General features: G+C 43.8%; 1 protein-coding gene across 2 annotated transcripts in view; it reads left to right on the top strand.

Moving 5' to 3' along the window:
• Positions 1-18,798, top strand: part of SLC1A3 (solute carrier family 1 member 3) — a 92,336-nt gene extending 73,538 nt beyond the window's left edge. For both annotated transcript variants that reach the window (XM_047766984.1, XM_047766993.1), the window contains 5 exons: positions 3,261-3,553; positions 5,974-6,207; positions 6,722-6,916; positions 13,604-13,738; positions 16,470-18,798. In XM_047766984.1, the coding sequence (XP_047622940.1) occupies positions 3,261-3,553; positions 5,974-6,207; positions 6,722-6,916; positions 13,604-13,738; positions 16,470-16,674 (1,062 nt within the window). In that variant the 3' untranslated portion in view covers positions 16,675-18,798. The remainder of the gene's footprint in view (positions 1-3,260; positions 3,554-5,973; positions 6,208-6,721; positions 6,917-13,603; positions 13,739-16,469) is intronic.
• Positions 18,799-27,348: the final 8,550 nt, after the last annotated feature.

Raw genomic sequence — 27,348 nt, 5'->3', positions numbered from 1 at the left:
AGTTGCCAGACACTATATGTCTTGCATACAAACGGATCGTTAAGTCCCTGTTAGTCTTAGGAAGTCTAATCAGGACACTCCCTCTCCCCACCTCCACATCCCCCCACACAAAAGCTCACCAAGCAAGCAAACTCCAGTATAAAATAACATTTACAACTTGGTTTAAAGATTGGGAGATTATCAAGTTTCTGGGTTTGGTTTTACAAATCAATGGGTTTTTTAAAAAGTCTATTTAAGGACCTTACGGATTCAAGGAGGAAGCACATCAGAAAGGATTACTGGGGTTTCCGTCATGGCTCAGTGGAAACGAATCTGACTAGTATCCATGAGGACACAGGTTTGATCCCTGGCCTTGCTCAGTGGGTTAAGGATCCGGTGTTGTCGTGAGCTGTGGTGTAGTTCGCAGATGCGGCTTGGATCTGGTGTTGCTGTGGCTCTGGTGGAGGCTGGCAGCTGCAGTTCCGATTGGACCCCTAGCCTGGGAACCTCCATATGCCATGGATGCAGCCCTAAAAAAATCAGACAAAAAAAGAAAAGAAAGGATTGCCACCAACATGTATTGAATGTCTGCTGTGAGCCAAGCACTAATGTTCTATTTACCCCTCCCATAAATATGGTGGGTATCATCTTCATCTATGATAAATCAGAGGGGGTGTATAGCACAAGATTTCACACGTAGTAAGGCAGACCTAGAATTCAAATGCATGTGTTGACTCCAAATTCCATCCTCTTTCTGCTTTTGCAATCTATTCCTTCTCCTGGAAGGGAGTATCCAGGCTGATGAGACACCTTCCAGGAAGGCATAGTGAGGTTCAGTTCTAAAAGGCCCCTCTCTCGGAGTTCCTGGTCATGGCTCAGTGGTAATGAACCTGACTCATATCCATGAGGACACAGGTTCAATCCCTGGCCTCGATCAGTGGGTTGTGGAGTCAGCATTGCCATGAGCTGTGATGTAGATCGCAGACACGGCTCAGATCTGGCTTTTCTGTGGCTGTGGTGTAGGTTGGCAGCTGCAGCTCCGATTCAACCCCTAGACTGGGAACTTCCTTATGCCATGGGTGCAGCCCTAAAAAGACAATAAAATAAAATAAAATAAAATAAAATAAAATAAAATAAAATAAAAGGCCCCCCTCTCTATGTTGGAGATACAAATACATTTTACTACTAGGCAATAAAATTAGTAAAGTTCATTCAACCTCACTTGAAAAAAAAAATGTTTTGTTGCCCACAATATTAAAAGGAAAACAATTAGGCATTCTGGTTGTTAAATAATAGCTCCCAAACATTTCCCCAGATGGTGTCACTTCGCCCTAGGGCTTGGGATCTATAAAACAAACAAAATCAAACCCGGACTTCATAAGAGGACCATGTTTTGCACTTTGTTATTTTTCTCTTTTTAAAATTTGTATTGACCAGTTTAAATAAGTAATGCATGCACACACTGCAAAATTCACACAGAATTCTTTCTTTAAAAAAAAAAAAAAGGCCTGAGAGGGCAAAATCTCTCTTTATTCAACACAACTGTAACCATAAATAATAAACCCCTTTCAATCCACCCAGCCAAGCCCTGCACCATGGGGCTGACTATTCCAGTTAGTCAGCTGGCACCAGGCACCATCAAAAAATGCTGATTTCTAGCAGTGCTGGGAAAAGTGCTGACTCATGCAGATATATTGTATTTGGTTTTGGATGCATTTACAGGATTTTGAAGGGGAAGCAAATGTATCTTCCCAGATCTATTTGTCTTAGAATGCAAATGAGGCTCCAGTTTCTGTGTAGGCTGCAAATTGTGTCTAAGAGGAAAGAGTTGGAGGTATAGAAAAGGGTAATTGGGAAGTTCCTTTCATGCTCAGTGGAAACAAATCTGACTAGTATCCATGAGGACGCAGGTTCGATCCCTGGCCTTACTCAGTGGGTTAAGGATCCGGCATTGCTGGGAGCTGTGGCATAGGCCGGCAGCTGCAGCTCTAATTCAGCCTCTAGCCTGAGAACCTCCATATGCTGTGGGTGCAGCCCTAAAAAGACCAAAAAGTGGAGAGGCTAATATGGATTGAGAATTCACCCTAGACGATCCATAAAGTGGATAAGCACCCCGATAGACTAGAGACTTGAGAGTTGACTGGAACAAAGACCAAGAGGGGTCAATTTCTTTGTTAAAATTACCACCAGTGCCACTGATTGCTTAGGGATGTGTCCACAGTATGGCAGCTGGCCATGTCCTTGTTTGGAAACAGCGGTTTCCCATTGGACAAAAACATCTCCCATATACTCTTGGTAGAGAATGGACCCAGCGAGTAGAGCCACCCTTTCTTCTCCTAGACACTAGATCCAGACAACATCCACACCTTATAGTCTCTCTGGTGCTTTAGAACCATCATGATGGCCAGGAATTCTGTTCTTGTTAAGATCCAAGGCAGATGGGCTTAGTTGTTTCAAATGGCAACAGTAAGACACTCAACTTCTACTGTCTCGGGGGATCTCTGCAAAAGCTATGGGGGGAAGACCATCTCTTGGGTAACAGGAAAGTCCTCAACAGACGCGCAGTGTGCTTCATCGTCAACTATTAATCAATCAGCTATTCAGGAATTGCTACTATCAGAAATGCCCTGAAGAATGTTGTTTGGAAATTTAACATTTTTTCATATGCCCTGAAATCTCCAACTAAGTCTAGTCCTGAGTGGTTTGTTATTGAGCACCACTAGCCAACATTAGTATAGGGCTTTAGAAGTTCCCAGCTGTTCTCCTATATCCTGTTTAATTTGGTCGTTGCAACAGTCCTGTGAGGTGGAACCAGCACAGCCATCCCTGTTTCACAGCTGTGCAGTATGAGCAAAGGGATGTTAGATAAGCTGCCCCTGATCCCATAACATGAACCCTAGAGCGTTAAGGGATTATTGTGACTCTTTGAAGTTACAGTGTTTTAAAAGCCCATCGTAGTCATTTTATTAGGGTTCCAGAAAAAAAGCAAAAACCCGTGTATATGTTTATTCCAACATGTATGTTTATTTCAACCAGGTACCACTTTCCTATTAAAATTTGTTATGTATTTGAGTGTGTGTGTGTGTGTTTGTGCCGAGGAAGCAGGAAAGGTTTCTTGTTGATAAGTTGATGATGGATGGATAGATAGATAGAGATTTATAGATACTTTCTACAACACCATTTTCTGAAATATGGGTAATGTATGTCATTATAGAAAATTCCAGCAGTTGCAAAGAAACAAAAAATTACCTTTAATCCCTATTGTGCCTTTTATTTTCAAGTTTAAAACCAACTATGAGAAGAAAAGCTTTAAAGTGCCCATCCAACCCAATGACACACTTGTGGGCGCCGTGGTAAACAATGTGTCAGAGGCCATGGAGACGCTGACGAGGATCAAGGAGGAGTTAGTCCCAGTCCCAGGGTCTGTGAACGGGGTGAATGCCTTGGGACTCGTTGTCTTCTCCATGTGCTTCGGATTCGTGATTGGAAACATGAAGGAGCAGGGGCAGGCCCTGAGAGAGTTCTTTGACTCGCTTAACGAAGCCATCATGCGTCTGGTGGCCGTGATAATGTGGTAGGTATTTCTCTTTGCTTTTTTTTTTTTGCTATGTGGAAGATGCTTATTGCCATCAGCATGTCTTCTGTACTCAGGAAGATGCCACCAGGCAGGATGGCCAGTGGCACGGCTCTCGTTTGGGGAAGCACAAGAAAATCAGTGACTCTGGGCTGGCGGTGGCCTTGAACATATCTGCAAGTTTCTCTTCCCAAGTTTGCTCCCTTGGTTTTGAAAGGTGTCACCTCAACCCTTTATTCCCGCGCTGATGGGATCCCATCCTCATTCCCTCATTTTATATTGAATTAGTTAATTCATTCGGTACATATTTATTGATGGTCTCCTGTATACCAGATACATGATGGCAGGTACTATGGACATAGGAATGGAAAACAGACAAGGGTATCCTGGGTCTTACATTCTTCTTTTTTCCTTTAATTCTTTTCCATTACAGTTTTTTAATAAGATAGTTAATGTAGTTCCCTGTGTTATACAGTAGGACCTTGTTTGGAGCTTACATTCTTAAACAAATCAACCACAGGCTTTAGCCACAGATGTTGTGGAAAAAAATAAAATGTGAGGTTTAGGAGTTCCCGTTGTGGCTCAGCAGATTAAGAATCTGACTAGTATCCATGAGGATGCGGGTTCGATCCCTGGCCTTGCTCAGTGGGTTAAGGATTCAGCGTTGCCATGAGCTGTGGTATAGGTTGCAGATGTAGCTCAGATCCTGCGTTGCTGTGGCTGTGGTGTAGACCGGCAGCTACAGCTCCGATTCGACCCCTAGCCTAGGAACCTCCATATGCCACGGCTGTGGCCCTAAAGAGCAAAAAAAAAAAAAAAAAAGCACTAAATCCAAAGAGGAACACTGACCTTGCAAAGTAAACTCTTCCTAGCAGGGAGGGAATGATATGATTGGCTTAAGCCTCCTTTGAGGGTTGCTTTCCCTTTATCTTTTAGTTTTAATCCGGACGTCTTGGCACCCAAGGCAGGAAGGCCTCAATTTCTAAGAAAAGCACTCACCAACATGATTAAACATATCCTTTGTCTTTATGGCCACCAAAGCCCAGAGAAATCCATTTTTTAGGAGTTTGTGTAAGATGGATATGAACTTGGGGGCACAAACACGGTCAGAATGTGGTCTCCACAGGAATCCCCGTTGAAATCCTGGAGGCCCGCCGTGGAAATCTTGGCAGAGCTGAAAGTGGACATTTATCTTCATATTATTAAAATGCTTCCACCTTTCACCTCTTTTATGAAAGAAGCCTTTACAAGGCTGGTGAATGAACCTCACATGCAGCTTTTCTAGCTGTACATTCTCCTACGCATTCAACACTGAGTTATTACATTTCTGAAAACAGGTACCCTTCTAATTTCCTGGCCTAGATTTTGAAAGGACTTTTAAAAGAACCATTGTATTTTTCAGTCCGAAATACGTCCCACCCAGTTTCCTGCAGACCCTTCTGTTGCTCCTGCAGGGTCATTGGCTTCTCTGGTTTTGGTAACGTGAGTCGGGTTTTAGGTTAGCGCACACATCAGACAGAGGGAGTTGAAAGCCGGCCAGAGGGGCCTTGACTCCCTGTGTACAAGCCATTTCGTGTCTCAGTTGTTTGTTCTTGCCGAGCCTACAGAGGAACAATCAAAAATAGCGTAGCAGCCCAGGGGGCAATCGGTACTTAATTAGAACACCTATAACCGATTGTGGTGGTACATACTCGTACCTTATTAACTTCAATAGCTCTGAATTTACTCTATGGTTGCCTTCTACTTATGGCAAATGATGCTAGTTTCACGTTTGCCCTATAACATACATTTTCCACTTAGAGTAAAAAAAAAAGATGAATACGATGTAATATTGCAAGTCGTGTGTAATATGGGAACGACCATAAAAGTGGCCCTTGATTTAAAGAGCTGATTGCACATCTAAAACACTGAAATGGTGTCCTGTGCATCTTGCTTTAGCTTGAGAATCAGGCTCCAAAGTGGAAGATGCTCCCAGAAGTCGGGGGTTTGGTTTGGTGGATTCTGACTGTTCAGAGTACTTAGCAAGGGAACAGGGGGGCGGGGGAGTAGATGGCATCTTAGGACCCCCAGAGTGACCCAGGTGCAGTGAAGGGAGGGTTAGTGAGGAAAAAAGGTGAGTAACAAAACATCGGTACCCGCCTTTTTTTTTTTTTTTCATGGTTTAGGATGGGAGAAAAAAAATTGTGACCTAGAGAAACTCTTAAAGAAAGCTTAATGATGCACTATTTGTTTTTACATTTATATTAAAAAAAAAAAAAAAAACAGAAGGAAGTTCACCCTTTCTGCAAGTCCTTATAGTATCCTGGGCAGAAAAGTTTGGAAATCAACTCTTTTGATTTTTTTCTTATCACGTGGTGATTTCTGTGGCATAGCTTGTTGGAAATCAGACTTCCAACTGTGCGTGTGTTGCTTCTACATAGGTACGCCCCTCTGGGCATCCTCTTCCTGATTGCAGGGAAAATTGTTGAGATGGAAGACATGGGAGTGATTGGGGGACAGCTGGCCATGTACACAGTGACAGTCATCGTGGGCTTACTCATCCACGCCGTCATTGTCCTGCCCCTCCTCTACTTCTTGGTAACACGGAAAAACCCATGGGTTTTCATCGGAGGGTTGTTGCAAGCACTCGTCACAGCTCTAGGCACCTCCTCCAGGTACGTATGTGTCCCCTGCTCACTCCTATCAGCACCTGTATCTCAGACTTGACTTTGAATCAGAGCCTTCAGGTTGGGAGGAGCCGGGAGGTTGGGGCTGAATTTTTTCCAGAGTGTAAATGTCCAGGCATATGAATTGGCTTTTTGACTCTGAGGCTAATCAGATCTAGCTGGGATTCAAGGACTGGCTGGCTATATACCCCTATATGTACCCCTTTAGGGGACAAAGTGGAAACCAGCTGTAACCTTTCCTGCCCACTCTCAAGCTGTTGTAACAGGGAGTAATCACAAGCAATGCTTCATGGAGGAACCAAAAGCAGGAAAGCTGCCAAATGACCCAGTGACGGGACCCGCTGTTCCCAATCCTGCTCCCATATTTATACCAGTGCAGACGTAGTTCCCTTTAACTTAGGATTTGGAGAGGAAGGAACGCTCTGTCCAAAATACCAAAGGTTCAGGCAGGGTCTGAACTGTCAGGATGGTCAGCTGACATGCCTTGTTTTACTGTGCTCAGCTCTGCCACCCTACCCATCACCTTCAAGTGCCTGGAAGAGAACAATGGTGTGGACAAACGTGTCACCAGATTCGTGCTCCCAGTGGGGGCCACCATTAACATGGATGGGACCGCCCTCTATGAGGCTTTGGCTGCCATTTTTATTGCTCAAGTTAACAACTTCGAACTGAACTTTGGACAGATTATCACCATCAGGTACAAGGAAAATTCTACACATCGCTGTCTTAAGAATGACTTGAAGAGATGGTGATCTGGGACTGAGTGAAGAAACTGGTTGGGCATGGAGGGTGGATGGAAATCAGATATAAACAGGAGGTTAGGGTTTGTAAGAGTAGTCTTGTTTTTTAATTTTAATTTTTATGGTGGCCATGGCGCCCAGCATCTTGATGTGGGATCGAAGTTCCCAGACCAGGGTTTTAACCCGGGCTGCAGCAGTGAAAGCAAGTCTTAACCACTAGACCACCAGGGAACTCATAAATAGTTTTATTTTTGATATTTGGAGATTTTTTACTCGTTTTTTTGACTACAGATGTGCACATGTATTAATAATGAATTTCTAATAATATAGAAATGTATAAAGTACATTATCATCACCCCATCCTTCTATGGGTGACTACTGTTACTATTTTGTGTATAAAGACCTTTTCCTATGCAAAGACATAGACACACTTTTTTTTTTTTTAAAGTGGAGTCATACTATATGTACTGCTTGCACTATTGATATACTTACTTATCAGTACGCATGTCTAAATATATCTAGCTCTTTCTTTTTAAAATTTGCACATACACACTCTGAATATTTCTCTTTTAAAAAATCTTAAATTTATAAAGTGTTAGATTAATGCCTTCAGTAAAGGGCATTAACACTTTAGCTTTTATTATTCATTAGTTTTATTGACAGTATTAGAAAATAAAAATATACTTGAAAACTGGATTGACCTTTCTCTTGAGTTAATTTTTAGGCCCTATAAAGTAGCTGACAGACCACACTGACAAAGAGGTTGAGAGTTTTATTTTTGAGGACTATTATAATAATAATTTTATTTTTAAATGTTAAATGAATTAAATAAATTTATAATATTATAGAAATATTATAATTATATTTATATAATGTTAATTATAGATTAAATGATAATTTAATCTACACAATATAAATATATAAATATTATATAAATAATTAAATATTAAATGAATAAAATAAATATTAAATTATCAATTAAATAAATTAATTAGAAAAATATTAAAACAAATTATTATTAAATTTTATTAAAATAATAGGTTTTTTTTTAAGTGTCTAGTGAAAGGTAATTTTCCCTCTCACACCTTCTACAGAGGCAACCACTGTTGCTCGCTAGTTTTTTTCGTATTCTTCTAGAGGCAGTCTGTGCATATCCATGTGCATACGTGAATATCATCCCTTCTTTTTGCTGAATGAAAGTCAGTGCACACAGCAAACCAATAAGTATAATGGAGGCAAAGCCTCACAATACAGATCAGACACTGCTCTTTATGGTGTGTGTTAATTACTAGCAATTTATTTCGGAGATTGAAGTAAGTCAGATTTTTTCATGACTTTTTATTATAAATTGTCTTACATATAGGAAAGTTGAAAGCATATTACAATAAACATCTGCCTAGATCAACAGTTGTTAGCATTTTGCCATTTTTGCTTCTCCTTCCTCTCCCATCATCCCCCACCACCCACCTACCTTCATGATACTTCATTTGTGCATAGTTCAGCATGCATCTCCTAAGGATAAGGATGGTTTTCTATGTAACCACAAGAGTAAGATTCTTAATAATACTTCCAGAGTGTCTAGTCCATATTCAAATTTCCCCACTCATCCCCCAAAAGTCTTTTGTAGCTTTTTTTTTTCCCCCAGATGAAGATCAAATCCAGATTTATAGTTTATATTTGGTTGTTATGCCTCAGCCTCTCGCTCTTTTTTTTTTTTTTTGGAAGGGACAAGATTAGGAGGAATATTTATTTCACTTCTTTTTGATGATAGGGAAAGACCCGTTTTCATTTTTTAAAGTTTTATTGAAAGATAGTTGATTTTCAGGGTGGTGATAATTTCTGCTGTACAACAAAGTGATATCTGTACAACAATCATACATATATATACATTCTCTTTCAGGTTTTTTTCCCACATACGTTATCACAGAATATTGGGTAGAGTTCTCTCTTTTTAAATAGATCAATTCTCACACATTGTGTGTGTGTATATACATATGTTTATTTAGAAATAAGTTATGTCAGACTCTGTGTATATATCTTGTGTTATTGGAAAATAATAATAGTTGTAGGATGCATTGGGATAAAAAGATGAGGCTGATCATGGCCAGAGGTGACTGATCTTGGGAGGGTCTTGCTACACTGGAGCTAGGAGATCAATAATTCAGCCTATGTTTGTATGCAACCTATTCTTGACCATACGTTGGCGTACTGGTTGAAAAGCCCTGCTTTATGAAAAGGTTTTGGTTGCAAGTGATAGAATTAAAAATAACCTTAAAAAATTAACAGTGGGAGTTCCCGTCGTGGCGCAGTGGTTAATGAATCCAACTAGGAACCATGAGGTTGCGGGTTCGGTCCCTGCCCTTGCTCAGTGGGTTAACGATCCAGCGTTGCCGTGAGCTGTGGTGTAGGTTGCAGACGCGGCTCGGATCCCGAGTTGCTGTGGCTCTGGTGTAGGCCGGTGGCTACAACTCCGATTCGACCCCTAGCCTGGGAACCTCCATATGCTGCGGGAGCGGCCCAAGAAATAGCAACAACAACGACAACAACAATAACAACAACAACAACAACAACAACAACAAAAATTAACAGTGGCTTCAATAAGATAGAACTGTATTTCTCTCTCATGGGGGGCAGCTCACCTCCACAAAGCCTTCCAGACTGGTAGATGTTCTACATGTAAGGGACGGAAGCTTGCGTTTCTATCATCCAGGTGGTCCAGAATAGCTCCAAATTTTAGCCAATGAGAAAGGAGGAATGGGGAAGGGGAGGGAATGGGGGAGAGGAGACTGGGAGTTTGGGGTTAGTAGAGGCCAACTATTGCATTTGGAGTGGGTAAATGATGAGATACTGCTCTATAGCCCAGGGAACTCTATCTACTCACTTGTGATGGAACATGATGGAGGATAATGTGAAAAAAGAGAATGTATATAGACGTATGACTGGGTCACTTTGCTGTACAGCAGAAATGGACAGAACATTGTAAATCAACTATAATAAAAAATTTAAAAATAAAAAAATTGGAGTTCCTGTCGTGGCACAGTGGTTAACAAATCCAACTAGGAACCATGAGGTTGCAGGTTAGATCCCTGGCCTTGCTCAGTGGGTTAAAGATCCGGTGTTGCCGTGAGCTGTGGTGTAGGTCGCAGATGTGGCTCAGATCTGGTGTTGCTGTGGCTGTGGTATAGGCCCTCGGCTACAGCTCTGATTTGACCCTTAGCCTGGGAACCTCCATATGCCGCGGGAGCGGCCCAAGAAATGGCAAAAAAATAAAAATAAAATAAAATAAAAAATAATAAAGAAAATAAAAAAATTAACTTTAATCAATTAAAAAAAAAAAAGAAGAAGAAAAGAAGAATGGCACAGCCTGCAAGTTGCTTAATCATTTCCACATGTGTCTCATTGGCCAGAACATAGTCTAAGCTTCAGGGGAGCCTGGGAAATATATACAGTCTTCATTGTGAATGGCCATACACCAGCTGAAAATTCTCGCATTGTACGAGGGAAGCCACCTGGGGGAACCACAAACAGTCTCTTCCACAGACTTATTACTTTATTAATACCACTTTGTATCTAAGTGATACTTTACTAGTTAGAAAACATTTCTACTCTCTCACATAAGCCTGTCAAATAGGCATTAAACGAACCAGGTGCACGCTGCTTCTGTAAAAGATATTGATCACACTACAGAACTTTTTGTAAATCATGTTGCTTTTGAATTAATAATTTGGTTTTTTTTTTTTCTGACCACATTAACCATACAAATTCAGTATCTTTACAAGTCTCTGCTGGGAGAGAGGAATTATTAGAAACAAATTGTTACTGTAACTATACAGTATTTTAGACTGGAGAGTACTTTGGGGTACGTGAAAGAAGTACATAGGCACAAGTTCCTTCATTTAGAAGTGGCTCAGCATGTTAAGAACTTGACAGTGTCTGTGAGGATGTGAGTTTGATCCCCAGCCTCGCTTAGTGGGTTAAGGATCCCATGTGCCATGGCTGTGGCGGAGGCTTCTGCTGCAGCTCCAATTCAACCCCTAGCCAGGGAACTTCCATATGCCGCAGGTGCAGCCATAAAAAGGGGAAAAAAAAAAAAAATGGCTGTAATGGTAATGATCGGACCAACTTCCTAAGTGCTGTTGTGATGAGCAGATGAGATAAGCCATGCATAACATATCAGGAGGCACATAATAGGCATTTGATAAATACTAGTTAATATGATTATTGGCTCAATGTGTTCTTTGCAGATTCACTTACATTTTTCTTTCTTTTTATTTTTTTAATTTAATTTCTTTATTTTCCCACTGTACAGCAAGGGGATCAAGTTATCCTTACATGTATACATTACAATTACATTTTTTTCCCCCACCCTTTGTTCTGTTGCAACATGAGTATCTAGACAAAGTTCTCAATGCTACTCAGCAGGATCCCCTTGTAAATCTATTCTAAGTTGTGTCTGATAAGCCCAAGTTCTCGATCCCTCCCACTCCTTCCCCCTCCTATCAGGCAGCCACAAGTCTTTTCTCCAAGTCTATGATTTTCTTTTCTGAGGAGATGTTCATTTGTGCTGGATATTAGATTCCAGTTATAAGTGATATCATATGGTATTTGTCTTTGTCTCTCTGGCTTATTTCACTCAGTATGAGATTCTCTAGTTCCATCCATGTTGCTGCAAATGGCATTATGTCATTCTTTTTTATGGCTGAGTAGTATTCCATTGTGTATATGTACCATATCTTCCGAATCCAATCATCTGTCGATGGACATTTGGGTTGTTTCCATGTCCTGGCTATTGTGAATAGTGCTGCAATGAACATGCGGGTGCATGTGTCTCTTTTAAGTAGAGTTTTGTCCGGATATATGCCCAAGAGTGGGATCGTGGGGTCATATGGAAGTTCTATGTATAGATTTCTAAGGTATCTCCAAACTGTTCTCCATAGCGGCTGTACCAGTTTACATTCCCACCAACAGTGCAGGAGGGTTCCCTTTTCTCCACAGCCCCTCCAGCACTTGTTATTTGTGGATTTATTAATGATGGCCATTCTGACTGGTGTGAGGTGGTATCTCATGGTAGTTTTGATTTGCATTTCTCTTATAATCAACGATGTAGAGCATTTTTTCATGTGTTTGCTGGCCATCTGTATATCTTCCTTGGAGAAATGTCTATTCAGGTCTTTTGTCCATTTTTCCATTGATTGATTGGCGTTTTTCCTGTTGGGTTGTATATATAAGTTGTTTATATATTCTAGAGATTATCAGAATAATAATAATAATAATTGTCAGTTGCATCATTTGAAACTATTTTCTCCCATTCTGAAAGTTGTCTTTTTGTTTTCTTTTGGGTTTCCTTTGCTGTGCCAAAGCTTTTCAGTTTGATGAGGTCCCATGGGTTTGTTTTTGCTCTAATTTCGATTGCTTTGGGAGACTGACCTGAGAAAATATTCTTGATGTTGATGTCAGAGAGTGTTTTGCCTATGTTTTCTTCTAGGAGTTTGATGGTGTCCTGTCGTATATTTAAGTCTTTCAGCTATTTTGAGTTTATTTTTGTGCATGGTGTGAGGGTGTGTTCTAGTTTCATTGCTTTGCATGCAGCTGTCCAGGTTTCCCAGCAATGCTTGCTGAATAGACTTTCTTTTTCCCATTTGATGTTCTTGCTTCCCTTGTCAAAGATGAATTGACCATAGGTGTCAGGGTTTATTTCCAGGTTCTCTATTCTGTTCCATTGGTCTGTCTGTCTGTTTTGATACCAGTACCACACTGTTTTGATGACTGTGGCTTTGTAGTATTTCTTGAAGTCTGGGAGAGTGATGCCTCCTGCTTGGTTTTTGTTTCTCAGGATTGCTTTGGCGATTCTGGGTCTTTTGTGGTTCCATATAAATGTTTGGATTGTTTGTTCTAGTTCTGTGAAAAATGTCATGGGTCATTTGAAAGGGATTGAATTGAATCTGTAGATTGCTTTGGGTAGTATGGCCATTTTTACAATATTGATTTTTCCAATCCAGGAACATGGAATATCTTTCCATTTCTTTACATCTTCTTTGATTTCTTTGATTAAAGTTTTATAGTTCTCGGCATAAACCTTTACCTCCTTGGTCAGGTGTATTCCGAGGTATTTGATTTTGTGAGGTGCAATTTTAAAAGGTATCGTATTTTTGTATTCCTTTTCTAATAGTTCATTGCTGGTATACAGAAATGCAACTGACTTCTGAATGTTAATCTTATATCCTGCTACTTTGCTGAATTTATGAATCAGTTCAACGAGTTTTGGGGTTGAGTCCTTAGGGTTTTCTACGTATAGTATCATGTCATCTGCATACAGTGACAGTTTGATCTCTTCTCTTCCTATATGGATGCCTTTTATTTCTTTTGTTTGTCTAATTGCTGTGGCTAGGACTTCCAAAACTATGTTGAAGAGCAGTGGTGAGAGTGGGCATCCCTGTCTTGTTCCAGATTTGAGTGAGAAGGCTTTCAGTTTTTCCCCATTGAGTATTATATTTGCTGTGGGTTTCACTTACATTTTTCTAAAGTACATCCTCTTACATTGATTGAGCAAGGCAGGCATTGCCACGATGCATGTTTTAAAGGGTCTGCTCTCTATGGGGAGAGATGTAACCAAATGTTTTCTGTTTGGGGACTTCCTGTAACAGCATCACAGCCACGGCGGCCAGTATTGGGGCAGCTGGGATCCCTCAGGCGGGCCTGGTCACTATGGTCATCGTGCTGACATCCGTGGGCCTGCCCACTGACGACATCACGCTCATCATCGCGGTGGACTGGTTCCTGTGAGTACCACTTAAGCTGCTTTCAGCTTGCTGTCTCGGGGGCCCCCTCTGGCATCCTAGGGTGCCAGCGGCCTAGCACCCCTGCCAGATGGTCCCGCAAAGACCTCGGCGTGTGATTAGATTGTCCTCCCTGCCCGAACCCTGCCGTTATCTGGAGACCAAGCCCTGAATGCCGTGCACACTCACCGCCTTATCAGGCTGTGGGGCACATCTGGCTGCTACACTTCTCACTCCATAAAGCCAGTCGGGGATTGGGAAACCCGCTGCCTGTAAAGTCAACATACATCAGCAGAGCCATTTCTGAATTGCACAACACGTCTCCACAGCGGCTGGAACAGAACAGCAGGCCTCCCAGGCTGGCTCAGGCTTTCTCCTTGTGCCTCCCATTCTGATGGCGAAATACCAGACACATGGTCCCCTCTGAACCCCCACAGGGAGAGGGGTGGCCATGCAGACAGTGGGAAGAGAGCTGGCGTCATTAAGTGGAATTGATGTTTGACTCTGGGGAAAGTTCCAAGAAAATAGGCTCCGACCCTAACCCCTAGGGCCCCTCACCCTTCCAGCTGATAGTCTTTTGTCACTTTTCTTTCCTTTCCACTTAGTAACAGATTCTCCTCCAAGGTGCCCAAGGTGAAAGCTTAGGGTACAGCAGGTGCCAGGGTCCACGTAGATGCCGTTAAGTAGATTTAATGACCATGAAGAACTCTGTGCTCAAGACATGATTAGTGGAGGGAGGGTGGTCAGTGGAGAGCATGGGTGCCACAGTCACTTGGGTCTGGGTTTGTGTCTTGCCCCTGTGTGACACTGGCCAAGGTACCCCAGCCCTTCTGGTTTCCTCCTCTATAAAATGAGGGCAGCAAAGTCATCTCCCTCCCCATGGTGCTACAAGGATTAAATGCAGTGATGCATGGAAGACATTCAGCCTACTGTCTGGCTCCCCAGTCAGTACTTTTGTAGTTTAAAGCTATGGTTCTCAAAGGTTTTAGTCTCATGGTCCCTTTACATTTAAAAATTATTGAGGACGCCAAAAGCTTTTATCTATGGAGGTCATATCTATCAATACTTATCATGTTAGAAAAACAGAGGTTTTTTTTAACCTTAAATTCATTCAGAAGTTACAATAATAGGAGTTCCCCCTTGTGGCTCAGCCAGTAACTAACCCAACTAGGATCCATGAGGATGTGGGTTCAATCCCTGGCCTTGCTCAGTGAGTTAAGAATTCGGCGTTGCCAAGAGCTGTGGTGTTGGTCGCAGATGCGTTGATGTGGCTGCCATGCAGGCCAGCAGCTGCAGCTCTCATTTGACCCCTAGCCTGGGAACTTCCATATGCTGCAATTACAATAATGAATTCATTACATGTCATCACATATAACATTTTTATGAAAAAAAAAATACCATTTTCCAAACCAAAAATTTAGGGAAAAGAATGATACTATTTTATATTTTTGCAAATCTTAATGTCTGGCTTGATACAAAACTAACTGCTTCTACATTCAGTCTGTTGTGGTTTCTCTTGTGTTGTAGTCTTTGCCAAACTCCACCAGACATTTCATGAGAAAATGAAAGGGTTAAGAGCAAGTAACATCTTTTTTTTTTTTTGTCTTTTTTGCTATTTCTTGGGCCGCTCCCATGGCATATGGAGGTTCCCAGGCTAGGGGTCAAATCGGAGCTGTAGCCACCGGCCTATGCCAGAGCCACAGCAACGCAGGATCCGAGCCGCGTCTGCGACCTACACCACAGCTCACCGCAACGCCGGATCATTAACCCACTGAGCAAGAACAGGGACCGAACCCGCAACCTCATGGTTCCTAGTCGGATTCGTTAACCCCTGCGCCACGACGGGAACTCCCAACATCTTAACATTATTATGAAACTTGTTTTCATTTCAGGGACCCCCAGGGGTTGAGAATTTCAGGTAAAAGGAAGGTGAATGGTAAGAAAAGAGAACCAAAGAGAAATTTTATTTTATTTTAGTTTAGTTTATTATTTGTCTTTTTACGACCACACCTGTTGCATATGGAGGTTCCCAGGCTAGGGGTCTAATAGGAGCTACAGCTGCCGGCCTACTCCAGAGCCGCAGCAACACCAGATCCGAGCTGAATCTGTGACCTACACTGCAGCTCACACAACACCAGATCCTTAACCCAATGAGCGAGGCTGGGGATCAAACCCACAACCTCATGGTTCCTAGTCGGATTCGTTAACTGCTGAGCCACGACGGGAACTTCCCCAAAGAGAAATTTTAAATAAAAGGAGAAAAGGAAGAGTCATTCCTATCATTGATTAACTAGTAACTGAAAATTAATTATATGTTCTTATAACCCTTTTTGTGTGTGTGTGTGTCTTTTTTAGGACCACACCCGTGGCATATGGATGTTCCCAGGCTAGGGGTCGAATTGGAGCTGTAGCCGCTGGCCTACACCACATCCACAGCAACTCGGGATCCTTAACCCACTGAGCAAGGCCAGGGATCATACCCTCAACCTCATGGTTCCTCACTGTCAGATTCGTTAACCACTGAGCCACGACAGGAACTTCAATCCTTATAACTCTTAGTAACTGTGATTTTTAAATGCTATGTGTCTATCGTGGAATGATGTGATTGGTAACTACACCAAGCAGAATTATAAGAGATGCCCCCAGTGACTTAGCTGGCTGGTCCAAAATGCCAGCCGAGATCACATGATATTCATGGGAGCCCCGTTTTTCCTTCCTCCCCGCCCTTCCCCAGGGATCGGCTTCGCACCACAACCAATGTCCTGGGAGACTCCCTGGGAGCCGGCATTGTTGAACACTTGTCCCGACATGAACTGAAGAACCGGGATGTCGAAATGGGTAACTCAGTGATCGAAGAGAATGAAATGAAGAAACCATATCAGCTGATTGCCCAGGAAAGCGAAATCGAGAAACCCATCGACAGTGAAACCAAGATGTAGACGGACATAAGAAAATGTTTCCTTGAGCACCCGGTGTTTGAAAACCGCTATGACATGTCTCCATCTCGTTACAACTCATTCTCTCCAGTAAGCCCCCTACCTCCCTTTTCCTCTCTACCCTGATAGGATTGGGAAGAATTCATCCCAAAACAAGGGAGGTATTTGCAGTGGCCCAAATGTGTAGTTCTCATCCCACGTTTGAAATGTTTCCATCATGTCATGCTAGTCTTATCTATTAAGGTCCTGCGATCAGAAATGGTCTTGGATCTTAAAAGTTGATGTGGCACACAATCCTGTAAATGTGATTATTCTTATAAATTAAAGCGTCAAAACGAATAGTAAGCTGAAGACATAGTTTTAAATCAACCTTCAAAATTTAAAAATCCTTCAGGATACAATTCAGTTTTAGTATCAGAACACAGCAACCTGATAAGCAGTGGGTTCTCAGTTGGACATTGGAAGAGGTTTTTTTTTTTTCCTCCCATTCTCTTGAGATTTGTGTCTTTATTTTACCAGTAGCAGGACAATAGAAATACACAACTAGCACAGCCGTGAGGAGGCATGTAAAGTGAAATTTCCCTGTGGCTGTGGGCAAGTCTCATCTCTAGGTCTCAGTGTTTTCATCTGCAAAAGGAACGAGTTGCCTAGATGTCCTTATGGTTGATTCTAGCCCAGAGGTACTGAGGCGCCATGGAAGAGCCTGCCCTCTACTCCCCCTTGGAACATCCCATGGCAAGTATTCCACAGAGCATGGGACTTTCAGAAGAGAGTTGTTGGGAATGACCATTTCTAGGGAGGGGCAGGGTGGCTGTGCAGTTTACCAGGTTCCATGTCCAGAATGGCAGAGTCAGCAGGCTGGAGGCCATTCCAGGAGTGGATGTGTTCCCCCAAACTCTGCCTTGATCTTCCCAACAGGGGATCCATTCCCTTCTTACCCACTCTTCCCAAACTAAAGGGAACCATGCTAGGAAGAGTGTCTCCCACCACTCCTCAACTGATGATAGACCTTTAGAAAATACCACGCAAGACTAGCAACTAGCCAGCATGCTCATGGTCTTACTATGGAACACTAAAGAGCCAGCCAGGAAAGAATGGAGCATGGTTGATGTGATAAAGAGAGGATTTTAGAATACCAAGGTTATACGTCATCTTTAAGGAAGAGTTTTTTAGAAGGAGAGATTCTTAAAAGAAAAAAAAAAAAAAACCTGAAACTTTTTCTCTTCAGTTCAAAAATCATTCCCTAAGGAAGTCTGCAAATCAAAATATAAGGTCACATATATTTTCAAGTCAAATCAATGAGCTCTCTCTACTAGAGGCCCATGAGCTGCATGGGTGGTCTCTTATTTGAAAAAGTTTTTTTTTTTTTTTTTTTACTATAATCAAAAGTTCTTAGAATGAGAGAAACAGGATATTTCTTTGTGTTGGAATTCCACTCACCAAATCTTTCGAAACCTTCAGCTGGAATGGGAATTATTTTGGTTTTGTTTGTGTCCCTGGGAGAAATGGTAGAAGGAGCATCAGTATGAAGCCACATCAGTGGGGTTCCAAGAGGGGAGAAAAAAAGAGGCCTTAGTTTCAGGTGAGGCAGCTACCAGGTTTAAAGGAGATTAATATTTGTACTCTAAGGAATATCCAGTCAAAGATGCAGAGTGGGAGCTGTCAGACAATACCAGCTGTGTTTGAATTACTCATGTAAATGGTGAAGAATGGACTTAATTATGCTAACAGACTGAAAATCTAGACCTCCATCCTCTGATACACAATTAGAGATGTTTTTATATAGATCGCGAGCATTATGTGTGTACAAAAGTTAACGTTAGGCTGTGGTGGAGTAACAATTTAATGTCAAGGCTCTATTTGGGAAATACACTACAGAAGTTAATGTACAAGGCTGTGATCTTATGACACCAGTAGAGCAAAATGTAATCGTGTCAGGTTAATTCTGTTACACAGTGTGATTTTTTTTTTTATATACTAACCATTTCTTACGGAAAGCAGGTCCTTCGGGATGACCCTCTCGCCAGCCCATCACGGGCTCTGCATATTACATGCAGCCGGTGTGGACTGAGAAGCATTACTTTGTAGATGTGTTTTCAATAAAGAAACCAAATTAGTTTTACATTATACCTTGGCATGTTGTTATTCTTCTTTGCCCGCAGGAAAATAAAATCTTCACTCATGGAAATGTCGCAATGGAGTTCAGGGCAATGCTGAGGAAGGGTGTCATGCGGCTTTATTTTTCCAATTTTAACTGGTAAAATCTTGGAAGGACCGGCTGGGGCAGCCAGCCACAAGAAAAGAAATAAGGACACACTCTCCCTGCTCAACTCCTAGAACCAGAGCTGGTGTGGGAAGCACTTTGCTTAATAGCCTGCATTTACTTGGTCACCTCAGATTCAACTTTCTCAGATAAATGGAATCATTTCCATGTTGGGATTAATTAGAACAGTGTAATGCCACCATTGGCTCTTGCAAAAAAAAAGTTATGTCCTGTCTGACCTTCAAATTCGGTAGATTTATCTATGTGATTATCACCTGCCATGTGTGAAAAGAGCTGAATGACATCCCAAGGGATATTTCAGAAACAGCCAGTGTGCTGGTAGGCTGCTTTTTCTCCCCCATCAAGCTGTTTAATAAAGAATCCAGAGGCAACATCATGGGATGCCCAGATTGAAGTTGTATCTGGAGACCTTTTCATCTGACTCTGCGGACAGGTGGCAGCCACCCAGAAGAAGGTGGCACTTAAGTATGGTTCACAGACCCCAAGATGGCCCATGTGAGGACCTCAGTGGGTTCAAATAGCCCTTGAAATTGTGGAGAAAGTTTAGTTTTGTTCATTTGTCTCTTTCTGGGGGAGAAATCTTTAATTTCCATCAATTTCTCAAAAGGTTCTTTTGACTAAAAAATTGGCAAGTCACTGATCAATTTAACTTTTTACAAAGCATCTATTATTCAACGGCTCATTGGGGAAATGCTCACAGCCTGGGGCAATCAAAGCAGCCCTGGCCACCCTGAAGAGTCCGATATCTGTATACGGAAGCAATCAGGGACCTGCCATAAAAAAAAAAAAAAAAGTCAATCCACCTCAAAGAAATACTTCCTCCTGCAATCACCACTTTACTTCTCTTCCACAGCCTAAGCTGAATTTTGCCGCCTCACTCCCCTCACCCTCCAACCTCCAGTCTCACTTGAGACTCTGGTCATCAGCCTGTGGAAGATCTGGAGACGCCCTTAGAGTTGAGGGACCTGGCAGCCCTGTCGGGGTGTGGCCAAGATGAGGGGGAAGCAAGCCTAGATCCCTCTGCGTGGTCGTCCCAGATCTGCTCACAAATGAAACTGAAAAATTTTCCGGTAACACTTTTTGTGCGTGTGTGTGTGTGTTTGATGAGTGGCTACACTCCCAACATTTAAAAAAATCTTACACCGTGAGGATTTGGGGGTCTACGTGCTTCCCATATTTACCCCTTCAGCACCGCTGCTCCACCCCAAGCAGAACTCCCTTTCCAAGCTGAGAAGTCTCACTTTCCCATTAAGATCCTTTTTTTTTTTTCCTTTTGGTAAGCTTTTATTTATATACAGCGTGTTGAAAAATAGAGGTTTTAGCCCTGTCAATTGCGAGAGCCTGAAGGATGGGCTCATTTCCCGCTGGAAGGGGAGTGGGGACGGGGAGGGAGCCTCACGCCGACCTTCCTGGTGGCCCGCTGGGCACTTGACCTGACGCTGCTGTCAGTCATGCGGCCTCCGCGACGACGCGCTGCCCCTTCTCCCACCCGGGTGGTCCCAGAACTGGGGCAACAATGACCAGCTCTGTGTGGTCTGTTCCGGGGATGCCAGAGCGGTTGGGAGGCCTCATACCGAAAGCAGACTCTGAATGAATAAGCCGTCAGAAAAAGCGGGGAAGGAAGAAAGGAGGAAGCTGATGGGTTGCGTTCAGAGGGAAAAGTGGGAGATGAGAAATGTCTGGGCTAAAGGAGACGGGGTCCGGGGGAGCGATACCCACAATAGCCACCGGGGGGAGCCCGGAGCGCTTCGCAGGAAGGAACTGAACTCCTTCGCGATCTCACTTGAATGAGCACAGGACGGAATTCCAAGGTTGGCAGTGCAAAAGATAGAGATGTGAAAGCTATCAAGGGGTTTAAAATTCCCCCCCACCCCGTTTCCCTTTGCCCTCTGGTTATCCTACTTCTCCCCAAATCCCCTTCCTTTCTTTTTTTTTCTTTAAGGACCTCTCCTGCAGCATATGGAGGTTCCGAGGCTAGGGGTCAAATCAGAACTGTAGCCACCCGCCTACGCCAGAGCCACAGCAACAGGGATCTGAGCGGAGTCTGCGACCTACACCACAGCTCACAGCAACGCCAGATCCTTAACCCACTGAGCGGGACCAGGAATTGAGCAGAGTGGGGTGGGGATCTAGCTGTGTCTTCATGGATGCTAGTCGGGTTCCTCTACCACTGAGCCACTATGGGAACTCCCCCTTCCTTTCTGGGTATTTTGTTTTGTCTCCCTGTGCTCTGCTTCTCTCCCCTCGCATCTCCTTTTTTTGGATGCCATCCTGTTCTGGATTATCTTCCAGTGGCATCACTTATGTTACCTGCGTTCAGAACAGGTGCTCAGAAAGTGGCACTGGAACATTTTTAGCTGGTCTTCCCTCACTGTGCCCAAAGAACTGATGTCTCAACCTTCAGTTTGGAATTAGTCTCATTTTACCGAGTATACACATACAAATAGCGCTGTCAGGTAAAATACAAGATATAGGTTAAATCTGAAAACAAGGTAACAAATCATGTTTTAGTGTTACTGTGTCCCAAAATATTGCGTGGGGCAACCTGTACCTTTTCCTTAATTTGGCAACCCTCCAAATAAGCAAAAGGACAAATTCAAGACAATTTGTTTGCCTCGAGGAAATGAATAGTATAGGTGAAATAGTTTGTGTGATTATTAAAAATAACTATCCTAATTTTTAATATTTCTTTGCAGGCAAAAACATGCTTTAAAAGGCAGTTCAGATCTGAGAATATGTCTTACTATTTATTTGTTTGGGGGGCCTTATCACTCATTGTGTGCTTGTAAATCTTTTGGCTGCATTTAAAAAGCCTGATCAATCACTTTAAGACTTCGCAGAACAATCTTAAAGTAAATGGCATTTCAGTTATCCACACTTGAAATATTTTCAGACTCACATCTGCTTTTTCTCCTCTCCCCCCCCCTTTCCTTCTCTCACTCCTTCCTCCTGTGAGAACTCCCTGCCCCCAACTCCAAACATAAAATATTTTCTGTAATCCATTACAAGGCTGAATGATTTGGCATCCACATATTGTTTTCCAATGTGAACATATTTTTTTCATTTGGGGTGTTCTTTTTAGAAAAGCACCCATATTCTTTTCATATTGCACTTCCCAAAGATCATCATTTTCCAGTCATTGTAAAGTTGGGAAGGAGGCATTTTTCAAAGTCTTTGGAAGAAATCTGCCTCCGTGGATGGGCATCATTCCCACAAGAGCCCCTTCTTTAAGCCCAGGCTGAAGGATTCAAAAAAAGCAGGGCTCGGAGCACAAAATATGCCCCTTAGAATCATAAGTTCTTTTCCAGTAATCACACATGGGCTGCCAGGTTACAGAGAGTAGTGGGTCTCAAAGAAAATGGTGTCTGATGACAGCGTTTGCATTTCCTTTCCAACTCTGTAGTTTCAGGGGATCATAAAAAAAAGCCTAAAGGCAGCCAGCCAGGAGCCTGTAGACATAGCAGAAGAAAATAAAGACCATCCAAGGTCATCTTAGCCCCAAAAGGAACTGATGATGGGTCTGCCCTGGGGAGAACTTAGCACTCAAAAGATTCTATCAGCAACACAAGTCTGAAAACTGTCACCAAATTCCATGGCCTTGGCAACACAGGGCCTCAGGGAGACTTTGGTTCATTTAAGCTGATGGTGAGCCATTAGCCAAAGTAGAAAAAGTCAAGAAAATCTACATGTGTTTCCTACATGTGTAGGAAACTAACACAGCTAGGAATTCCCATTGTGGCTCAGCGGGTTAAGAACCCAACGAGTATCCACGAGGATCCGGGTTCCATCCCTGGCCTGGCTCAGTGGGTTAAGGATCTGGCATTGTCGTGGGCTGCGGTATAGTTGCAGATGTGGTTCGGATCTGGTGTCGCTAGCCTGTGAAATTCCATATGCTGCAGGTGTGGCCCTAAAAAGACAAAAAAAAAAAAAAGAGAGAGAGAGAGAGAAAGAAAGAAGCAAAGAAACAAAGAAACAAAGAAAAAGAAAACACAGCTATACTAATAATAGTTTCATGCTTCCTAAAACTTAAAGGCCTTTGGCTTCGGAGTAATGGTTGACTCCAAACCGGCCTGAATCCACACCTGGTACCTCTGAATTCATGAGCTGTTTCTCCCAGGTCCCTGGGCTGTTTTGGTTAATCCTGGAAAATAACCTGTTGGTTGTATGGTCGGGTGGTTACCTGGACAAGGAAACGGGAGTTCTAGTCCCTGACTTGCTTTTAACCAACTGTGTGGTACCTTGACCTAATCCTTCTGTCTCCCTGGACCCCAGTGTCCTCATCTGTTCATGTGGAGGTCAGATGAAACCTGACATCTCCAAACCTGTTTTCATATCAGGTTTCCATTGATTGGGTTGTGTGGTCAATCAAGGTTGGCCTATGATGGGTGAGACTTCAACTTGTCATCATCAGTCTGTCCAGCAAGACCTTTTCCTTGAGGTGTAATGAGAATTAAATAGATAATCATCTAATGTCTCAGCATACGTTCAAGCACTTAGGAAGATTCTTAAGATGTTTAGAACAAAACTGGTTTAATGAGGGAAGGAGAGGCATGGCCATGAGACGGGAGGAGGGGATCGTGGGTCCACTGAGAGCAGGAAGGAACTCCCCAACGGGGTCACAGATCAACCTCTTCTCGGAGGGAGGCTTTGCGGAGGCCCATCACCCCTGGAGACGGGCGTCTTGAAAAACCGCCAAGCCTCTTCCCAGAGGGGCCCAGGCCTCTGTGCGCGCCCAGGGTCCCGGCAGCCCCTGCCAGTCTCCTCCGAGGCCTTTGTCAGGCCCGGCTCTCCCAGCAGCCCCGCGCTGCATGGTGGTTTTGTCAAGGGCACAATCTGACACTCTGAGGGGACCACCCAGCTTCCTCCCGCGTCTCTCAGAGAACAAAACTGCCGCTCTGTGTGCCAGCGGCCTCCCCCTCTGCCAGGCCCCCTCCCTCTGTCCAGAGGCGGGCAGGCCCACACTCTGTGGGAACCCCAGGGACGGAGTGCTAATGAGCTGTCCCCAGCATCTGGCCGAACTCTCTGTACCCGGGCGGCTGCTGCCACCCTGTGGTAAAGGTCTTCCTCTAGGCTCCTGATGGCCCCTCCGCATCAGACTACGGAACACGGAGCATTTCCGGCAAACGCATTACTGACGGACTCAAGTAGAGACTCGAGACTCGGAAAATAGCTCAGGAGTCTGAAAGAAAGAGGAACTTGAGATATGACGCCTCTGTGGTAGTGATTCTCAAAGTGTGGTCCCCTGACCTGCACTATCGGCCTCCCTTGGGAACGTCCTAGAAATGCAGATTCTCAGGTCCCACCCTACACCTATGGAACCAGAAACTCAGAGGGTGACGCCCAGCCGTCTGTTGTAACAAGTCCTCTAGGTGGTTCTGAAGCATCTCAGAGTTTGAGAAGCACTGGTCCAGGGTCTAAAAAGAAATGGATTTTGGAGGTGACAGACTAGGGTCCTAATCTCGGCCTTGCCTGTTGTGACTTTAGTCCCGTGACTTAACCTTGCCGTGCTTCAGTTGGCTCAGCCCTATCACAATGAAAATCATTCTTATGTCCTAGGATTTTCTTGAGGATTAGATCAGAAACAAAGGTGAAGATGCTGGCATGTGTACGTGTTTGATGAATGGTACTTGTCTGGGCTATTATTATAATGGAGTCATTAACTTACACTACAACCAGAATAAACAGAGAAGATGCTGGCCCTCTGTTTCACAGATAAAATATCTGTGATATTTTAGAGATATTTATAGAGTGCCTACTATGTGCCAGACACATAATGGGCCGTGTAGTTATAGTAATGTGCAAAGTCCCTCCCTTCATGGCAGTTCAGTCTAATAAATGTGTATTTATAAGGGTGCCATGGACTGAATAACATCTCCTCCGAAATTCATATACTGAAGCCCTAACCTCCAATGTGATTGTATTTGGAGATACAGCTTTTAGGAGGTAATTAAGGTTAAGTTGTAAGGACAGGAACATAATTTGACAGGACTGGTGATCTTCTCTCTCTCTCTCCACACACACACACACATACACACACACACACGCACACACACACGCACATGCAGCCCATGGAGAGGCCATAGGAGCACACAGCAAGAAGGTTGCCTTCTTCAAACCAGGAGGAGAGCCCTCACGGGCATGTAGCCTGATCCCAAACTTCCAACCTCCAGGCTATGAAAAAAAATCTCTGCTGTTTAAGCCACCTAGTGTTTGGGATTTTGTGAAGGCAGCCCAAGCTAAGACATAGGGTCAAATTCTCATCATTGTCATGAGGAATAATGAAGCCGAGTAAGGGCCTGGAGAGGGGTTGGAGCACTATTGAAATAGGCTGGTCAGGCTAGGCTTCCCAAGGAGGCTCTGTGTGAGGAGGAGAGACCTGAAGGGAATGAGAGATCAAGCCTGAGGATGAGAAGGGAAGAAAGAGCCAGTGCAAGACTCGGGCCCCTGGGTGCAGGTGTGAGCTGTGAGGGAGGAAAAGCCAGGAGCTAGGCTGGCTGGGAAAAGGTGAGAGCGTCAGAGACGGGCCAAGGGAGGACCCACCTGGTGGGTGTCCTGCAGACCACAGCAAGGACCGTGGATGTATTCTAAGTGTGAGGGGTTGCCACTGGGGGTTTGGGAGGCAGGGGGTCCTCTTATTTTATTTTTTGGCTGCTCCCACGGAAGTTCCCGGGCCAGGGATCGAACCCAGGCTATAGCATCGGTCCAAACCACTGCAGTGGCAATGCCAGATCCTTAACCCGCTGCACTACAGGAGAACTTTAATTTCTCTGTTCATCCTCCCCGTTGACAACCCTAGTCTTAACCCATCTAAATAATCTCCTTTGGGGAACTCAGCATCTTCTTCTTTAAATGCTCAGCATCTTTCAGTGAGATTCCCTAGACTTTCTGCTCCCTCTTCTCTTCCCTACATTCTTCATCCCGCCCTGAACTCCCTCCTACCCAGGCAGGCTCTCAGCCTGATATCCAAACCGCACGCAAATGAGAGAGCTCTCAGATGAGCAAACGGTGCCCTCTGCTGGCCAGGGCAGCTCAGCACAGCAAGGGGGCGGAGTCACAGCTCTCGGTCCACCGGGTTCTCCTGTGCCTACGTCACGCCTGCCTTGGGAAGAAAATACTCAGCGGTCCTCTCTTCTTTTTCAAGCCACCAAGGTGACTGGAAGGGATGGGTTTCTGCCACCTACTGCTCTTCCTGCATCCATCTCCCAGTGGAAACCCTATGCTCTGGTTCACCAGGCCTAGGTCTTTATAAACTAAGGAAGGAAAGGAGGGAATTTAGAAAATCTCTCACGGAGTGGCCGCTGTGGCGCAACGGGACCCAGGGTGTGTTGGGAGAGCTGTGACGCGGGTTCCATCCCCAGCCCGGCACAGTACTTTGCAGCTGTGGCTTAGGTTGTGACTGCAGCTCAGATCTGATCCCTGGCCCTGGAACTCCATATGCCGCGGGGGCTGCCAAAAATGAACAAAAAAAGCAAGAAAATATCTTTTCACAATGCCTGCTCTCAAGCCTGTTGCCTTGAAATAAGATCTTATTTGGAGATCAGCGCCTGAATACTATTTATTTCTTCCCACTGTAATTATCCTGATTTCTTGAGGCAGCTGAGTGCCCTTGGGCCAGGCTTGGCAGAATATATGTTCAGAAAAGCAAAAGAGAAAATCGTGTCAACTTTTCCCGCCAAAATCTTATGTAATTATTATAATACTAGTTATTATTATAGAAAAATGAGGCCTAGTGTCAGGGAAGTTTCATTAGGGTTCTTTTTCATGCAAGGGGTTTTTTCCAGTGTCTTTTCAAAGACTGATTTTTCACTTCTCCCTGAGAAGTCCCTTTGAGATGTATTCATTTTTTTCTTTTTGTGGCCACACCTGCAGCATATGGAAATTCCCAGGCTGGGAGTCCAATCAGAGCTGCCAGTGCCAGCCTACACCACAGCCGCACCAATGTGGGATCTGAGCTGTGTCTTCGACCTACACCACAGCTCACAGCAATGCTGGGTCCTTAACCCACTGAGCAGGACCAGGGATTGACGATGTGTCTTCATGGATACTAGTCCAGTTCATTTCCTCTGAGCCGAAATGGGAACTCCCAAGATGAACTCAGTTGTGAAATTCAAGCTACTTTAGTTTTTTTATGTCTGGCCTAGGTTTCCCCTGCCCCTCAGTTTCCTCCATTTGTCCCTCCCATGAGGCGGTGATTTACCCCAGGTCACATTGCCAGATCATCTGGACCTTTTGGTGCATGTCAGCAGCCCCATGAGAGGAAAGAGTATGGACTCACAGTGGGGAAAGGGCTGAATGGTTGTAGAGCTTAGACATTGTCAAGAACCCCAGACCAGGGCTTCCAGCCCCTGCAGGGTCACGCCTGAACCAACCTCAGCCATTTTTCCCAGGCACAA

Source organism: Phacochoerus africanus, chromosome 1, assembly GCF_016906955.1.
Source record: "Phacochoerus africanus isolate WHEZ1 chromosome 1, ROS_Pafr_v1, whole genome shotgun sequence".
Lineage (NCBI taxonomy): Eukaryota > Metazoa > Chordata > Mammalia > Artiodactyla > Suidae > Phacochoerus > Phacochoerus africanus.
The sequence above is the reverse complement of the archived record's forward strand: the minus strand, read 5'-3'. Positions and strand labels throughout refer to the sequence as shown.